This window comes from Nothoprocta perdicaria, unplaced genomic scaffold (assembly GCF_003342845.1).
Source record: "Nothoprocta perdicaria isolate Ctin4 unplaced genomic scaffold, notPer1 scaffold_33, whole genome shotgun sequence".
In the NCBI taxonomy this organism is placed as follows: Eukaryota; Metazoa; Chordata; class Aves; order Tinamiformes; family Tinamidae; genus Nothoprocta; species Nothoprocta perdicaria.
Window position 1 is genome coordinate 2161524 of NW_020455566.1, and position 13182 is coordinate 2174705.

The 13182-nt window shown below is 59.0% G+C and overlaps 1 protein-coding gene across 1 annotated transcript; it reads right to left on the reverse strand.

Moving 5' to 3' along the window:
• Positions 1 to 2148: 2148 nt before the first annotated feature.
• Positions 2149 to 2949, reverse strand: LOC112950855 (gap junction beta-5 protein-like). Its single transcript, XM_026043487.1, has one exon. The coding sequence runs from the start codon at positions 2947 to 2949 to the stop codon at positions 2149 to 2151; it is 801 nt and encodes a 266-aa protein (XP_025899272.1).
• Between the last annotated feature and the right edge of the window lie 10233 nt (positions 2950 to 13182).

Consider the following 13182-nt stretch of genomic DNA (forward strand, 5'->3'; position numbering starts at 1 on the left):
GGGCTCGGGGACCGTGACCTGAGCGCCAGAGAAGTGAAGCGGAGCAGGGAGGATGAGGAGCAACGCCCAGGAAGCGCGAGTTCTCCTGAAGCAGCCCTGGCCTCCCTGTTCCCCAACAGCCATAAAATCGCTCTGGTCCCTCCTGCCCACAGGGGCCGGGTGAGGAGGGTGCCCGGCTGCCCCGCTCAGTCTTTGGGCCGTGTTTTGGGGGGGACACGTCCCCCCGCTCGGCCCCTCGGGGTGTCCCCGCGCCGGCCCCAGCCCGCGGCACGGCCCCGGCAGGGCCTTTTTGCCCTCAGATTTCCCCCGAGGCATCTGGGTGGGGACGAAGCCCTGGGGCTGCCGCATGCCAGCGGGTAGCGGGGCGTCCCCGCCGAGCCTCGGGCTTGCGCCGTCCTTGGCTTCTCCCCGCGCCTCCCCTCTGCACCCAGACCCGGCCCCTGCTTTATCCGACACGGGGGCAAGTCCGCGGTGCCCCTGTGAATGCTCAGCCCCCCCGCGCCTTGCGGGGCCCAAGCTGAGCTCCTTCATCATGGAAATAGTTGAGCAACGGGGCTCTGGTCTGCCAAGCACCAGCAGGAAGCTCTCAAGGGCTCCTCAAGAGGGTCCTGCACCGCAGGAGGCCCTGGTAGCTCCAGCGCCGTCGCCTTTGATCCCCTGCCCTGCCAGTAGGAAAGATCTAGTGCTTTTAAAAGCCCTTTTGCCCAAATTCCAGGTTTTCCTCTCCCAAGGGGACCTCCTGGGCCAATGCGAACTGCAGTGTGGTGATGCAAGCGGTGGAAACTCCCATCCTTTTATTGCAGCTTTCCCCAACCCTCATTGCTTTAACATGAAGCCGTGAACCAAACACCACCTGCTCCAGGGAGACCCTCCRGCCTCCAGCTCATGGTGATTCCCGCAGCACCGGCCGGGGCAATTCCAGCTCCTTCTTGTGCAAAGCACCGACTCACCCCCGCTGCCGTCCCTGCTGATGCTGGATGGTGCGAGGTGCACCAGGACACTTGCTGTGAGCGAGATGAAGAAAGGCCCCGGTGAGAGGCAACCGGCCCGGCGGCTCCTGCTGCTTTGATGCAACGGAGCGGGGGCGGCYGGAGGGCGCTGGACCGGGGCTGCGGGTGACCCCGTGGGCTCTGCTCTGATCCTCTTGATCAACCTCGCTGCATGGAACAAACAACCCAGCCCTGCTTTAGGTCAGAGGCGACGGCTCGCGCCCAAGAACCACCTGAACCCTCCGGCACTGCAGGTTTCGGCAGGGCAAATTCCCAGGTGGATAATGCAACGGCCGCGGCTGAGAGCAAGGGCTGCAAGAAGCTGGAGATGACAACAGCCTCGCTTAGGAGACACGCGAGAAAAGCCAGTGCAATCTTTGGGGAGCACTTGGGCAGCCGTTTCCAAACGGGTCCTATCCTCCAGAAGCCCGGGCTTGTGCCCTGCTCCTCATGGGGGTCTGGGCAGCCCTCCTGCAGCCAGAACCCCTCTCCCTGCCCCCTCGGGCTGCCAGCGCACCCGGAGCGCGCGTCGAGGCGCCCGCCGAGCAYGCGAACCCGCAACAGCTCACGCTGYGTGCTGATAATGCGACCTGTGAGTGCGTTTGCCATGAAATAATTGTTAATTATTCATCGTGGCTAATGTTCAGGTACTGTTGATGGCCCTAGAAATTGCACTGCAGCCTGAGTCACGGAAAAACAGGCCTATCACAGCAATAAACGGACAATATTCTGCTATTGCACGTTATTGTTTAATCGATGGTTGGGGTGTTTTCCCTCTCCTCTCCTTGGCTGTCTGGCTGTGTTTTCCTGCGGTCTCGCAGCGCCAGCCAGCACGCGCAGCGGGCTCGGGCCGCCTCTCCTGGGTGTCCCCTGCACCGAGCACGTGGGCGCTGCCTTGCGGGCGAGCTCCTCGTGGCCTTGCAAGATTTGCAAATCAAACCCCTTTGCAAAAAGTCACGGAAATTGGGCATGGAGAAGAGCCCTTGAAAACCCACGTAGCCCTTTTCCTGCCGAGAGTCCCTGCGGAGCTGCCGGGAGGTCGGTGGAGAGGGTCTCGCAGCGCCCGTGTGTGCCCGGTGTGGCTGGCACGATGCCCTGGACCGGGAGCTGGGGAACGTCCCCGGGAAGGGGGTTCCAACATCCCCCCAGGGCCCTGCCGCTAGGCGGGAACCTCTTGGTCCTGGGGGGCACTGATGGGGACGGGGACCGTGGCGGGTTTGTAATCGGTCCCCTGGAAGACCGGCCCGCCTGTGTCCGCGAGGGGCTCGGCGCAGTCCCGGCAGCGCCCGCCGCCCTCCCTGCTCCGCGCGCCCAGGCGCTCGCGGCACCGCTTGCCCACGAGGTAGGCGGCCTCCACGAGGCTGAGCACCACGCACACGCAGGCCGTGACCACCATGAAGAGCGTGAAGATGTTCTTCTCGGTGGGCCGGGAGATGAAGCAGTCCACCACGTTGGGGCACGGCGGCAGCTCGCACTTGACCACGCGCGGCAGCGCGTAGTTGCGGTAGAAGCGGTGGAAGATGTAGAGGAAGGCCACGTCCACGGCCGCCTTGAAGACGAGGCTCAGCAGGTAGGTCCACCACAGGCCGCCGCGCTTCTTGCCGGGCTCGAGGTGGACGCGGCGGCCGTCGTCGCCGTTGGCGCGGCGCCGCTGCGCCTTGGCCTCGCGGTAGGCCACGTGCATGAGGACCAGCAGGGAGGGACACGTCACCAGGATGAGCTGCAGGGCCCAGAGGCGGATGTGGGACACGGGGAAGAAGTGGTCGTAGCAGACGTTGGTGCAGCCCGGCTGCCGCGTGTTGCAGTCAAAGTCCTTGTGGTCATCGCTCCAGACCCGCTCGGCCGCCACCACGTAGACCAGCAGGCGGAAGATGAAGACGAGGGAGAGCCAGACGCGGCCGAAGGCCGTCGAGTACTTGTTGACCCCGCTGAGGAGCCCTTCGAACAACCCCCAGTTCATGGTTCCCTGAGCCCGTCAGCTAGTCTGGCAAGGGARAGAAAAAACAGTGGCCAAAACTGCCCCTAAACCAGCTAGATCCCTGCACGCAGAGCCCAGGAACATCCCCAGCAGCAGGCTAGGGGTGCGAGTGTTCTCACTAGTGGCCAGCGATAGGACGAGGGGTAATGGCCACAAACTGAAGCATAAGAAGTTCCGTCTCCAGGTGAGGAGCAACTTCTTTACTGTKAGGGTRACAGAGCAGTGGAACAGGCTGCCCAGGGAGGTTGTGGAGTCTCCTWCTCTGGAGGTCTTCAAAACCCGCCTGGATGCCACCCTGTGCCACATGCTCTAGGTGTGCCTGCTTGAGCAGGAAGGTTGGACTAGATGATCTGTAGAGGTCCCTTCCAACCTTAAATATTCTGAAATATTCTGAAAATATTCTGAAATATTCTGAGTGGCCTTCGGGACCTCCCCACGCCTCACCAGGGCACGCACCAACATCAAGCCCCATGCAAAGCTAGGCAGGTCCGAGGATCCTTGCAGCGACCTGCAGGAAACGCATCCTTCACCCGGACCCGCATCCGGCAGCCCGGCGCCCGAGCCGCCCAGCTCGTCACCCGGTGCCTGTTATTAATTTTCCCTACGTTGCCAGGCATGGCCCAAGCCGGCAGCGAGTTGGAGCAGGGCAAGGCATGAATCACCCGACCGGTCGGCGGTGCCGCCGCCGCGTCCTCTCCCACCACTGGAATCCGCGTCTCCCCCGCCGCGGGAGGAGGCTCCAGGCCTGAGCCACGGCACGGCRCCTCCCCGGCTCAGCCTCGCCTCCGGGCAGGAGCACTTGCACCTTGACGGGGCTCTCGGAGGGCTGCGGGGTGCCGTGGGTGCTGCAGCCCGTCCTGCTGCATCCCGCGGCACCCTCGGGCTGATCGCTCCTTGGAGCCAGCCCGGGACGTGCAGGCACACGGATAGGGATGGGCAGGCAAACAGACGGGGACGGGCAGGCACATGGATAGGGACGTGCGGGCGCCCGGATAGGGACGTGCGGGCGCCCGGATAGGGACGTGCGGGCGCATGGACGGGGACGTGCGGGCGCATGGACGGGGACGTGCGGGCGCACGGACGGGGACTCACCCACAAGGGCTGCGTTCCCCCTTCCCTTGCACAGCTCCCGCCGCAGCCCGGGACGCCCTGGGGCTCCTCACCTGCAGTGCATCCGTCTGTCCGCGCGTCCGTGCAGCTGGTGCTGCCGCTGGCAGCGTCTCCCTGCCACGGCAAGTGCATCCCAGCGCCACGCCGGACTCCTGCAAYGGGAATGAGATTCCCGGCGGGAGCCCTTCCCAGGAGGAACTGGGTTAAGGCAGGGCTGTGCGTGCCCCGTTGGGGCACCTCCTTCTTCCCACCTCCTGCTGATGGGCGGCAGCTCCGCTTCGCACACGGAATTGGTTAAAGCCTCCTTCCCCGGGCCGGCCCTCGCCAGTGGCCTCGTGCCGGGATCACAACCTCTCCCGTGCCGGGATCACAGCCTCTCCCGTGCCGGGATCACAGCCTCTCCCATCGCGTCTCATGCCAGGCCAGGGTGTGGGAGCCCTCGGGGCTTTGGGGGCCGCTTGGGGCCACCATCCCGAGAGGCGGGAGAGCCCAAGCGGGATAGAAAGTGCCCAAGGAGCAAACACGAACTTCCTTTGCAATTCCACCGGGGTTTTAAAAAAATGCAGAGAAACAAATCTGAACAGCTGTAAAGTAAATTGCCACCATTTGCTGATGGCTCCAGGGGAAGAGTGCTGCAATTTTGATTCAAACCAGCCCGTGTTTTTTCACCCGCCTGCTCAGCGGCAGCGCCAGGAAGGGATTTCTGACTGCTGCTTCTTCTGCTACTGTTCAGTAGGGCAAAGTCCTGCTATTAATGCTGGATATATATATAGCAAAATAAGTTCTGGGCGAAATTCTAGCCTCAGCGCGTCAGCTTAGGTACTTTTAATGACTTCTGGAGGCCCTGACAGCTGTCAGTCAATAGCAGCACGTGCAATACTCACACGATTGCTATTTGCAGAGGAGGGCATTTTGTTTGCAGACAATTAAAAAAACTAAACAGATTAGTGAAAACTAAACACGCTGGGCAGGCAGGGTGCTAGGGAGAGCGCTGTGAACGTGGCAAGGGCACCCGTTGCCCTCCCATTGCTGCTGGATCGCAGCCACCAGGCTCTACCCAGCCCGGCAGGTCTGCTCCAGCACTCCCATTTACCAGCCCTGTTTTTTTGGTTTCTCACCCAAAGCACTTTGCGGAGCACTCCAAGGGCCACAGGAGAAGGAAGGCTGCAATTAAAGCAAAGACGGTGAGAAGGYGTCACTGCTAACGAGGCTGACAGCAATTAAACCACCCTGCTGAAGTGCGCTAATGAGGAGGAGGCTCTGTTGTGCTGCGCTGCTCTGCAGCCTGGCCGAGGTGCTGGGTTCCAGTTTCCCCAGCAAACCAGTTTGCAGAGGCCTGGTGTCTATCCCGCGTCTGTTGCGGCCGGACCTGTGRGTGCTGCTTGACCATGTGGACACACTACCCGACACGGGGACTGAGCCAGGGCTGTCCTGGGAGCTCCGGACACCRAAACCCTCCCCGCTGCAGCCTGACAGGAGCCCTCGAACAGCCAGGACCCATTAATCTGCTGATATTTATAACCGCGGCTGCAAGGACTACCCTAATTCTGAGCGAGGGCTTCATTAATCACGGGATCAAACTGACTCCAAGGGATGGTTTGCTGCTGAGGAGGTAAATCTGCAGTGTCCAAGGGTGCAGAGAGGGTTGGCATGGATCTACTTCATCGCACGAGATGAGGATGAGAAGAATGGCTCAGAGAGCGGAGTCCAAGCCCCATCTCGGACCCAGGGCCCTCCTTACTGCTGCATTGGGCACTTTGGCCAAAGGAACGTGGCGCAAGCGACATCTTTGCCCTTGCGGCTGACCTTGGCAGCTTTCAGATGAGCGGCCGGCAGGTCAGAGTCTTTATAGCCTATTACCGGGGTTCTGAGTCAYGCTGGTCCCCTGGCAGCTTATATTATTTTGAAATGGCAGCTCAATGGGGAAGAGGTCGTGCTCCCAATACAGGGACAATAGGACATGACAGCACTTTTCTGAGCGATTAAGCCTCAGGTGATGTCGAGGCTGTGAGACAAGTGGCTGAAGGATTTTAATCACCCCGGACATGCCATTGCCTCCTTGCAATCCATCCCGCCGGGGTGGTCTTTTCATGCAAAATGGAAGCAATATAAAAATAATCAGGTCCAATCAGTGCACCTACAAGTAGTTCACGYTGCTGGACCTGCTCTCGGTAATTGGCCCGGGCAGCCTGTTGGCCCTCAGAGATCGTCGTGCAATAAATAAGGGCTGGTGTCTCCAAGCAGTCTCCAGCGGGCAGGCAGTGCTGGTGGGGAGCTGYGCTGTGCCCGACACTAGATGGCATTGGAAGAACACGCAAGCAGCACTGGCGCTTGCTCGGCCTTCCTCTGGAACAATCTGGCAACGGGAAGCAGAAAACTCAGGATGACAGAGCAGAAAATGTCTTTGCTTGAGAGGAGCTCGCTAACCTTCAGCTCACGCTAACCTTGCAACGTCACGTCTGCCCGCTCCGGCCACGGGGCCAGCGCTTCACCACGAGCACAACCGAGCTGAGGAACTCGGTGCTTGGTCTCTGTGCTAAGCTAATAAAAGAGTTTTACCCAATGCTTTTCTTTTTTTTTTGCAAAGCCCTGCAGGGTAAGGCCCTGCTCGTGCGGGAGCTCGGCTGCACCGGCTTTGTCTTTTGGATGGGGAGTCATCTGGTACCTGCCCTGCTGTTGGCCTTGCACTTGCTTCCTCTTCGGTCACTCTAGATGTCCCTGCTCCAGAGACACTGTTGTCCTAATCCAGCACGCTGAGCGGCGCTGGGTCCTGGMTCTCCTCCTTTCGGGATCCCTGCAAAACCCCCTCCACGGAGTGGCCCTTGTCCGTGCGTGGGGGCCACCAGGACCCGGGACATGGCCGGTGCTGGGTTAGCACAAGCAAGCAGCAGCTCASAGCTGGGGGCTGCCCGCGGCATGGKCATCGCTCCRAATCCGCTMCCACTGCCTCCCGTCCCCTGCTGCCCCCTCCTCTCGCGCTAATCAGAGGCAGGCAGCTCCGCTCCGCACTCCCAAATCAACTCCCGGCTCCCTGCTGAGCTGAGCCGACTTTCCGTTTTGTCTCCTAAATTATGTATCYGCAGAAAGTCAAACAGCCACAATAGGGCCCTTGATTGCAGCTCAGCCGCTCCCAGGCAGTCCCCTCCGCGGGAGCAGGGCCGTTTCAGCCGGGCTTGGTCCCCTCTCGCAGGACGATGCTGCGATGCTGCCCAGGGCCATTTCGGCTGGGCTCGTGTCCCCTCTCGCAGGACGATGCTGCGATGCTGCCCAGGGCCTGGCTATGGGGACCCACTCCCCAGTTAGATGCAATTCCCGCAGCAGCAGCTCCAGCCGCTTCCCTTCCCTCCAAGCTCTCCCCATGGGCAGTCCTGGCCCCGGCTCAGGCCAGCCCACACGCTGCGGGTTTTTCTTACCCGGTGTCCTGGCGTTCAGACAGGGTGCYGTGTCCCACGCTGCTGTTCAGGCACCCTCACTGGTACCGGTGCCATTTGACTTGGCCGCATTGCAGCRTTCTTCCAAAGGCTAAAACATTGCTCAGCCTGTAGGAAAAAATATTGGATACAAAAGACCATCCCATCTGGGCCGAAACATCTCTGCCTACATGGGCAGCCCTTCCTGCTCCTCCTTTCCCAGTAGGGCAGGTGGGATACAGGAGCCAGACTGGGCTCCCCTGGCCGCTCCGAGCAGCCCTCCCAGGGACAGGATGAGCTCTGTGAATGGAAAACTGAAAAGGCCCCATCTTGGCTCGGAGCAAGAGACTTCACATCCCCGTGCTTTCAAATGTCAGCACGTTAATGAGCTGCCATTTGAGGCTGGAAGGGGTTTGTTTGGAAAACAGCGAGCACGCTGCTCTGCTCTTTCCTCCACTTGGGTTCAGAAATTTGTTCGAGTTGATCTTTTTCCTCCCACGCCCCGAAAGAGCTTCCATTCCCTGTGGGCTTTTCCTTGAGAAGGGGACGACAGTCCCAGCACAGTGGCCGGCTGCAGGGGTAGCCTTGGCCTTGTTAAACTCCACCAAAGCAAGGCAGGGAGGAGCTGGGTGGGAGCGGGCAGGGCTGGGAGATGGATGGTGGGACAGCGGCAGGGCTGGCAGGTGCCTGCAGGAAGCCCTGCCCTTGGGACCTGCTCTCCCTCGAGCTCCGCAGGGAGCAGAGGGAGCGTTGGGTCCTGCTGCTGCAGACTCCAAGTCCCGAGGAGTTATGGCTTGGAATTCACCTCCTGCTGCTCTTGGGGGGCAACCCAAGCGGCTGCAGGCAACAGCACCTCCCCAGAGCTCCAGCAACGTCTCAGCATCTCCATTTATCAATCCTGAGGGCTTGGTGGCACTCGTTAGGTACCAGCCTGGGACGCGCTGCAAACATAATAGGACAAGGGACATTTAATGAACTGGATATTCACTGAATCCATCATCCCGTGGCTCGGCCGGAGGGAGCAGCTGATTGCATCTTGCTCCGAGCGGGAGCAGCTCATCCTCTCCATGTACAGGGCGCTCTTCCCACGTCGTGCTGGGAGACGCGCGGCCTCCCGGGCACGGGACACCGGGCCATGGGGATGAGGGACCGCTTTGCCCCTTGACAAGCATCACTCTGCAGTGGGGAGTCAATAAAACTGTTCCAAATGCGGTGGGTGTTGGATATAGGACGAGTGAGTGCTCTGCCTCATTGTGAATACCCTGGATCGCCACGCTGGGATCTCCTGGAAGGATAGCGGCAGCAGCAGGAGCATCCAGCAAGAACAGCAGAGGACACAGGGCCACCAGGACTGACATCTCCTCATCCTACCAGGAGAATCCACGTCACCCTGCCCTTGCAACACCGCTTCTCCTATCTGGTCCACAATTAAGACGAAAGCAAGAGAGAAGAAAACAGACAAGGCGAAAGAGAAGGGCTTTGTCCACAGCGCAGCCCTGACGGTGCCTTCCTGGCCCATGACCACCAGCGCTCAGCTGCAAGGAAACCCCGCCGCGTACAACAGTCTCAGGCCAAGGTGTCTCCTGCTCCAAGCTTTTTGGCCTAATCAGCTAAATCTCCAGGCTTATCCATCCTTTTTATCGTGAGGCGGCTGGAGTCATAACCGCGAGCTCCTACACTCCAGGATAATTTCTTCCTCTAAATGATACAGTGAATTTCTTCACGATTTGCTGACTYGCAGGAAACACTTCTCCGGATAGGCTACGGTGGGTAATTATTGCATATTCCAGTGCTGGGGGTGGAGGCGGCAGCCGCCTTGCGCTGTGCGCGGGTGCTAAATTAATAGGAGTAGAGGGAGCACCTGAAGGAAGCGTGGGGAAGCCAAAGGCCAAGATGTCCCTCCAGGATGGCCGGTTTGGGAAGTCTCCATGTGAGGTGGCCGCAGCCAAACGCGTCGAGTGGCTCTGGTGTCCCAGGGAGCCAAGGCCGCCTCCAGCCGGRCAGCTCGGAAGAGAAGCAGCCAAGAACTACTCACGCCTTCTGAGCATCTTCTTTTCAATGGAGTCGGACGCAGGGAAGGCCACCGTGATCAGCTGCGGCCTGGCCTCTGAGGACAAGAGCAACGGTTTTGTCATGGCCTTGGTCATGGAGGAGGATTCACACCACCAGCCAAAGAAACCTCTAGGAACACTCGCTCAAACAACTGCCCCGAATTAACACCTGGCTCCTGAGCACCCACGAGGCCAGAGAGGTGCTGACACAGTCCAGAAGCCCAGAACCAGTCCTTGATACTGGCATAATTATCACAAGGACGGGGTGACAGGGAGTCAATCAAGGAGGCTCTCCTGGGACCATCAGTTGCAAGCGCCCCATGAACATCTCTCTCCACCTTGGCTGAGCCTTGTGAAGGGCTCCAGGAGGTTGTCTCCAGGCGTGAATTTGACAGTGCTCACAGAGGCCCAGCGATGAGGAGTGCAGAGCTGAGAGGGAAGACAGAGCACCAACCTTCAGCATTGCTCCGATGGCACCAGCAGCACTGGCAGGCTCCGAGGCCTCTTGAAATGGCCAAGCAGCAGCCGGGCTCCTTTGCTGAGCAAAGGAAAGCTCAAGCCAGAGAAAGACGCTCCACAGAGCCTAATAACCCTTCAGCACGTCAGAGGAAGAAGAGTGGGATCAAAAGCATCCTCCCTGCCTTCTAACTCATTGACGGAGAGTCTGGAGTCCTGGCCTCGGGATGCTCCCGGCTTTGGTGGAGCGCGACTGTCATCTGCGGCGTGGCACGCCAATTACGGCTCAGAAAAAGAGGGGGCAGATCGCCCTGGGTCTGGGAAGAATTAGAGCCATCCGCCTTTCATCTGCACCCCACAGCTCGCTGCCTGCCGTTCTCTATTCTTATCGCTCCTGATAAAGGCGAGCCGTTCCCTCCTCCTGCAATTGAAGCCCGGGGCTGCGGGATCAGGCGGGCACGGGGAACCCGGCGGCAGCGCCGAGCGAGCGGGCGGCCCGCGCGGACGGAGTCGCGCCGCGAGCCACAACCCCGCGCACGCAGCTCTCGCGCTCAGCGGGCGCCTTGGGTACATTCAGCGTCGCTGCTTCTCGCGAGCGAAGGTCAGCCCTTGATGCGGGAACGGCCACAGCGCCGACGAGCACGGGCGGAGGGAGCGTTTGCTCCTTCGCCTTGGCTCCGAGCGCAGGTTTCTGCCCAAGTGATGAATGGTTGGAGTTTCCCCGGTTGGARTTTCCCCGGTTGGAATTTCCCYGGTTGGAAACCTACTGGGTTCCTACTAGGAACAGCCAAATCCAGCTCAGCCTTCATGGAAAGGCCCAAGCCAAGAGCATAGTGCAAGTGCAGCAAGGCTATTGGGTCCATCTGTATTGATGTGAAACCAAAACAGCTGAGCCGTCCTGGGACCACGAAAGGTTGGGGAGCAACCAAGGAGACTGCAGGCTCACCTGGTGGTGCTCAGAGGTCCCCAGGGCTGCTGAAGACCTTCTTTGCACACTGGGTTTTCCAATGGGTGTTGCCAATGCTCTTCAGCTGCCTTTGCTTCAACCTCAGCCGTGAATGTCTCCATTTTTCACAAGTTGCTGCAGGAATTAACCAAAACCAAGACAGAGCCTTCCATGTCCCGCTCTTCTGCTCTCATGTTTCTGCAGAATTGTTTGAATTTTGCCRCTCCAAGAATCTCAATGCTATAAAAAACTCAACATCAGTGCTGCTAAAACCAAGGGAAGATAAAGGCTGGACAATAACATCCTCCCGACCTACCTGCTGCTCCCAGTAACCAGCGACTGGCCTCAGGTGGAGCCAGACCCGACCTCTGGTCCCTTTGGAGCAGGGAGCCCTGCCCACGCGGCTGCGGCGAGGACAAGGAGCAGGGGCCACGTGCTGCTCATCGGCCRGCAGAGACACCCTAATTCCCAAGCTCCCCCCGAGCAGCTTGCTCGTGCTGCCTTCACACACCTGCAGGAAACCAGATCGTTAACGTGAAGGGTTCATCCCCGAAACAGCCCTAAAAGGGCTTTTTACCGGTAAAATTTCACTTGTTGCTTTGCTCCCAGTGACCTTCCCACCGCCGAGCGCAGAGCTGGAACGTTGTGTCCGTGCTGCGGGATGAAGGTTCATGGCCAGGGCCTGGGACYGAGCTCTCCCAGGCGTCGTCCTGCTCTTATGTTTAAGGTAAGGCTTTAGGAGCCTGGAGGCAGTGCTCCGCGCGGCCGTGACCCCTGCACTGCACCCACGGGAGGCCGAGGCGACGCAGGGCAAAGCGGGCAGCTCTCCTCCGAGCACCCACTTACATAATGCTCCTTGCTGCAGGTTCGTGCTTGACTGCAATCAATAGAACCTTTTAAAATGAATCCACTTTCTCCTCTCTTTTGCACATAAACACAGTTGCTGAAACTCCTCCATTTCCATGACACTGGGGAAAAAAAATATATGCCTCCCTCGTGGGAATGACTTCTTTCTACTACAGACTTTATTACTTGAGGGGAAAGTTAAAATAAAAGCTATTTTTTTCCCAGGATATTGGGAAATAAAGACTATTTCTGTTGCCTCATCAGTGCTGGCAGCTGGAGTCCCTCCCCAGCGCTCCCTGGTCRAAACGGGGAGAAAATGAGAAAATTGTTGCCCAAAGTTTGCGGTCAAGGAGCTGCCCTGGGTCAGATGCTGAGGTCGGGATGGGCATCCAGGTTCATGGCGAGAGCGCCCGGGTGCCCGGCTCCGCTCGGCRCGAGGGGCTGCGACGCTCCTGCAATTAGCTCCGGAGCAGGAGCCGGGGACACYGTCAAGCGGCCGAGCCCCATGTGGAAACCTGTAAGATAAGGAGCTGAACGGCAAGTGGGAAGAGGGGTCACTGCACACGTGGATGTGATGGGAGAAGCCTCCGCGGTGTCGTTCTTGCCCAGCCGCCAGGGTGGTGGCCTCCAAGACACAGATGTAAAAATCTAGCCTAGGCTTTAGCATCGGTCTCCCAATTAGTTAACGATGGATTTTCTTTGTCAAGTGCTTTAGGACTGGGGGAGAAGGCCGGGGCAAGACGAAGGGCCACAGTCATGCGCGTGCTCCAGCCCGTGGCAAACGTGACACGTGGGCCACGCCAGACCCTGCCGGCCTTCGCTCACCCTTACATCTCCGGCTGCAGAAAACAGGACTGAGTCGCCTGGAACAAAACCAACAGCATGTTCCTTTTCTTTCCCTTTCTATTTTTATCTTCCTCCCAATGACAGATTGAGGGCTTCAGAAACAGCCCCGTGAACCTTCTCCTGCTTCCCCGCCATGGAAATTACTTCACAGCGGTTCAAAATGGGAGAGCAATTTGCAAAACAAATAAGTCTTGGATTAGCTAACTAGCGGCAGGCTGACCTTACAGGGCCCCTTTCATTAGGRGACACTTATTTCCCGATACTTCTCCACAGAGCACCGATTAACTGCGTTAGGATGGAGGGAGACACTTCACACGGGTTTAATGAATTAAATATATGCCCCTATTTGGCTCTCAACGTTAAAAAAAAATTAAGTACAGTAATTGTCACAATCCCAAAGCCAGTTGTCGCTCTACCTAGTAGTTCCCGTCTACTTTCCCCTTCCCACCTTGAAGTTTAATCTGTTAATGTGTGTCTGATGCCTACTGCTGCCAAGCCATGCAAGCACATGGCTCTGGGTCCCGGGGTGAGCGGGGACAAGCGGAGCAGA

What these genes read in the sequence shown, in the direction of transcription:
- LOC112950855 (XM_026043487.1), bottom strand. Translation starts at nt 2,949, where the DNA reads ATGAACTGGGGGTTGTTCGAAGGGCTCCTCAGCGGGGTCAACAAGTAC.